Raw genomic sequence first — 3,981 nt, 5'->3', positions numbered from 1 at the left:
TTAATTAATTTTTTTTTTAATTTCAGCATATTATGGGGGTACAGATGATTAGGTTACATATGATGCCCTTGCTCCCCCTCCCCCCAATTGAAATTTTCTTCAAATTACATTTTTCTAATACAAGAAAATTATTAATATTGGTATATTTATCTTATATTTGGCCATTTTGGTAAAGTCTTCATGGATTTTAAATTTTTTCAGATGACTCTCTAGGATTTTCTATGTGAACAATCATATCACCTAAAAATAATGACAATTTCATCCTTTCTAATGTTTATGCCTCCTATCTCTTTAGTTTTCGTTTTTCACTGGCTTAGACCACCATCTCAGCAATGTAGCTGAATAGTGATAACAGAAACCATCCTTTCTTTATCTTTTCCACGATACTGGTGAACATAGGACTCTTAGACTCTGAGTTTTCTATAATATTTCTGAATTTCTGAATGTTTAGAATGAGAACTTCATAGTTTTATAATGAGAAAAATTCACACATTTAAAGAACTAATCTCAGTAACATAAGCTATTCCTGGTAGTACTCCTATTTTGACTAGCATCCCTAGATGGAAACCTATCCAGGTCATCTTATCCAAACAGAAAGGATTAAATAGACATTTAAGCATGTTTTGCTCTCAAGACTTAAGGAAGTACCATCTGAATTATGTGGATATCAAGGAGCATTGATTAATTCTGATGTTCATTATTGCACTGTCACCACCATCTCTGCAACTATTAACATGAGCAGGAGAGGACCCTGAGAGAAAGGACTCCATTCAGGGGGATCCCTTATATAAAAGCATCCTGACTGAATGTAAAATTCATAAACCTCTTCCTCTGGGACAAAAAAAAAAAGAGGCTAAAATTTGATCAAGAGACAACCTAAGAAGAATCTTTAGAAAGAGAAATGAGAACTTAGATAAATTAGGCCACATAGAAGTTCCTAAGAACACATGAAAAATCTTTAGTTTTTAACTTAGAAGGCAGCTTGGAGATTTTTAACTGTGCCCTTGTTGAATGCGTATTGATCCTCAACTGATAAAATTTCAATTACTAAAAAAAAAAAGTATTGATTTATTTATTCATTTATGTCAATAGATTTAGGGGGTAAAATGGTTATTTTTGTTACATGGGTAAATGGCATAGTAGTGAAGTAAAGATTTTTAGGGTGCCCATCACCTAAATAGTGTACATTGTACTCAAGAGGTTATTTTTCATGGGTCACCCCCGTACCACCTTCCCCCTTCTGAATCTACAATGTCCATTATTACACTGTATACGACCATGCATACCCACAGCTTAACTCCCACTCATAAGTGAGAACATGAAGTATTTGTTTTGCCATTCCTGAGATATTCACTTAGGACAATGGCCTCCAGCTCCATTCACGGAGATAGAAAAGACATTATTTTATTCTTTTTTATGGATGAGTGGCATTCCATGGTATGTGTGTATGTCTGTGTGTGTGTGTGCGTGTGTCTGTGTGTGTGTGTGTACATACCTCACATTTTCTTTATCCACTCATCAGTTGATGGACCCTTCGGTGATTCCACATTTCTGCAATTGTGAATTCCGCTGTGATAAACATTCTCTCTATAGTTTCTTAAATATTCTTTCAAAAGCATAGCAAATAGCAGTGAGGTATTCTTAGAGCTTGAGGAGAGAGAAGAAGCTGTCTTGATCAAATTTCCCTTTGCATCTCTCCTATGGCTTCTCCAAACCCTGTCCAAGACGTCCCGGGACATGGAGTCAAAGAACTCCAGCAGCAGCACCTCGGGCTTCATCCTCCTGGGCCTCTCCTCCAACCCTCAGCTGCAGAAGCCTCTGTTTGCCATCTTCCTATTCATGTACCTGGTCACCGTGGTGGGGAATGTGCTCATCATCCTGGCCATCCACTCTGACTCCAGGCTCCATACCCCCATGTACTTCTTCCTCAGCAACTTGTCTTTTATGGATATCTGCTTCACAACCGTCATTGTGCCCAAGATGCTGGTGAATTTCCTCTCGGAGACAAAGGCTATCTCCTATGTGGGCTGCCTGGTCCAGATGTACTTCTTCATGGCCTTTGGGAACACTGACAGCTACCTACTGGCCTCCATGGCCATTGACCGGCTAGTGGCCATCTGCAAACCCTTCCACTATGATGTGGTTATGAGCCCACGGCGTTGCCTCCTCATGCTGTTGGGTTCTTGTACCATCTCCCACCTACACTCCCTGTTCCGGGTGCTACTCATGTCTCGCCTGTCTTTCTGTGCCTCCCACATCATTAAGCACTTTTTCTGTGATACTCAGCCTGTGCTAAAACTGTCCTGCTCTGACACATCCTCCAGCCAGATTGTGGTCATGACCGAGACCCTTGCTGTCATCGTGACTCCCTTCCTGTGCATCATCTTCTCCTACCTGAGAATCATCGTCACTGTGCTCACAATCCCCTGTGTAGCTGGGAAGTGGAAGGCCTTCTCCACCTGTGGCTCCCACCTCACTGTGGTCGTCCTGTTCTACGGCAGTGTCATCTATGTCTATTTTAGGCCCCTGTCCATGTACTCAGTGGTGAAGGACCGGGTAGCCACAGTTATGTACACGGTAGTGACACCCATGCTGAACCCTTTCATCTACAGCCTCAGGAACAAAGATATGAAGAAGGGTTTGAAGAAATTAAGGGACAGAATTCAGTCATAGAAAGAACAAATGATGGAATGCCATCATTGGGAGATGCCCTAAGACGTTATCATGTTATCCTTCCTTCTTAACCATTTTCCTCAGTGCACTCAAAGAGGTCATGAGAAGTGGTGTTGGATGGCAGTAAGATAATTGACCTGGGAGCAAAACATTTGGTTTCTATCAGTGATATTAACCAAATGCATATTGAATCCTAGCTTGGTACTGCTAGGATCCAGATTTCAGAAAGTTGGTTTCTACCATCCTCAATACACCCGGCAACCATATAGAAAGGTAAAGTTATCCCCAAATAACTCTTCTATTAATATAAGCCTGACAATGCCCACCAGTCAAGAAGTTATAAATCCTACTAATTTTCAGAGGAAGAAACTCAACGAGTTTAATAGGTAATTGGTAAGACTTCTTGGAAGAATGACCTGAGGTCATCTCGAAGGATAGACTGAATTTTGACAGATGAAGTTTCAAAAGGTGAAGAAATGGACTGGGTATTTCAAATACTGGAAAACACCCAAGTATATGGAGGCAATAAGCACTGCAATGTAGTTAAGGGACAGTGAAAAGCCCTCTGAGGTTTGTTCAATCTGAAAGTAAGGAAAATGAGGCTGCAAAGACAGATGAATATACAGGGCAGATTTACTCTCCCCACCAACACTCAAGTGTCATGACAGTGTGAATATTCAGTACCCAACTCTTTTCCCCTTCTTTCTTAATTCTTCCTTTCTCCAAATGCCCAGCATCCTCACTAAGCTGCCCTTTATATCCTGGAAAAAGCAAGTATATCAGTCAGGAAAATCGAGGCTGTTTTACAGAGACAAACAACCTTAAAATCTTAGGACCTTAAAACCAAAGTTTTATTTCTCATTCACATTGCATGTCCCCATAGACAAGTGTAAGGCTGCTGCTCACTTTAAATACTCAGCAACCCAAGATTATGGAGCAGTCATCCTTGAAAACATTAATCATCACTCTGTCAGAATCTGAGAAATACTCTTAAATATTTTACACTGGCAGTCGAATACTCTGTTCCAGAAGTGACCCATACCACTTCTGACCAAAACTCATTGTTCAAAACTAATCTTATGATCCTATCCAAACACAGAGATCCAGGAGGCACAATCCAACCATGTGTCTCTAAGATGGAGAGCCAGAGTATTTGATAAACAGCATTAGTGACTACTGCACAACTATATTAACACACAAACACATCAGTGTGAATTAGTTGTTTTATCAGTCCTCCCTGATTAAGTTATTGTCAACAGCAATAGTAATAGAAGACTTATACTCACTCTCTGGAATCCTTCTGCCTCA

General features: G+C 40.4%; 2 protein-coding genes across 2 annotated transcripts in view; both read left to right on the top strand.

Moving 5' to 3' along the window:
* LOC105826402 (olfactory receptor 1L6-like) overlaps positions 1-755 on the top strand; it is a 13,923-nt gene extending 13,168 nt beyond the window's left edge. Inside the window, exon 2 of the mRNA XM_012664380.1 lies at positions 642-755. Within this exon, the coding sequence (XP_012519834.1) occupies positions 642-755 (114 nt within the window). The remainder of the gene's footprint in view (positions 1-641) is intronic.
* Positions 756-1,737: 982 nt separating this feature from the next.
* LOC105826423 (olfactory receptor 1L4) lies at positions 1,738-2,673 on the top strand. Its single transcript, XM_012664404.1, has one exon. The coding sequence runs from the start codon at positions 1,738-1,740 to the stop codon at positions 2,671-2,673; it is 936 nt and encodes a 311-aa protein (XP_012519858.1).
* The last annotated feature ends 1,308 nt before the right edge of the window (positions 2,674-3,981 follow it).

Source organism: Propithecus coquereli, unplaced genomic scaffold, assembly GCF_000956105.1.
Source record: "Propithecus coquereli isolate 6110/MARCELLA unplaced genomic scaffold, Pcoq_1.0 Scaffold89, whole genome shotgun sequence".
NCBI lineage: Eukaryota > Metazoa > Chordata > Mammalia > Primates > Indriidae > Propithecus > Propithecus coquereli.
The sequence above is the reverse complement of the archived record's forward strand: the minus strand, read 5'-3'. Positions and strand labels throughout refer to the sequence as shown.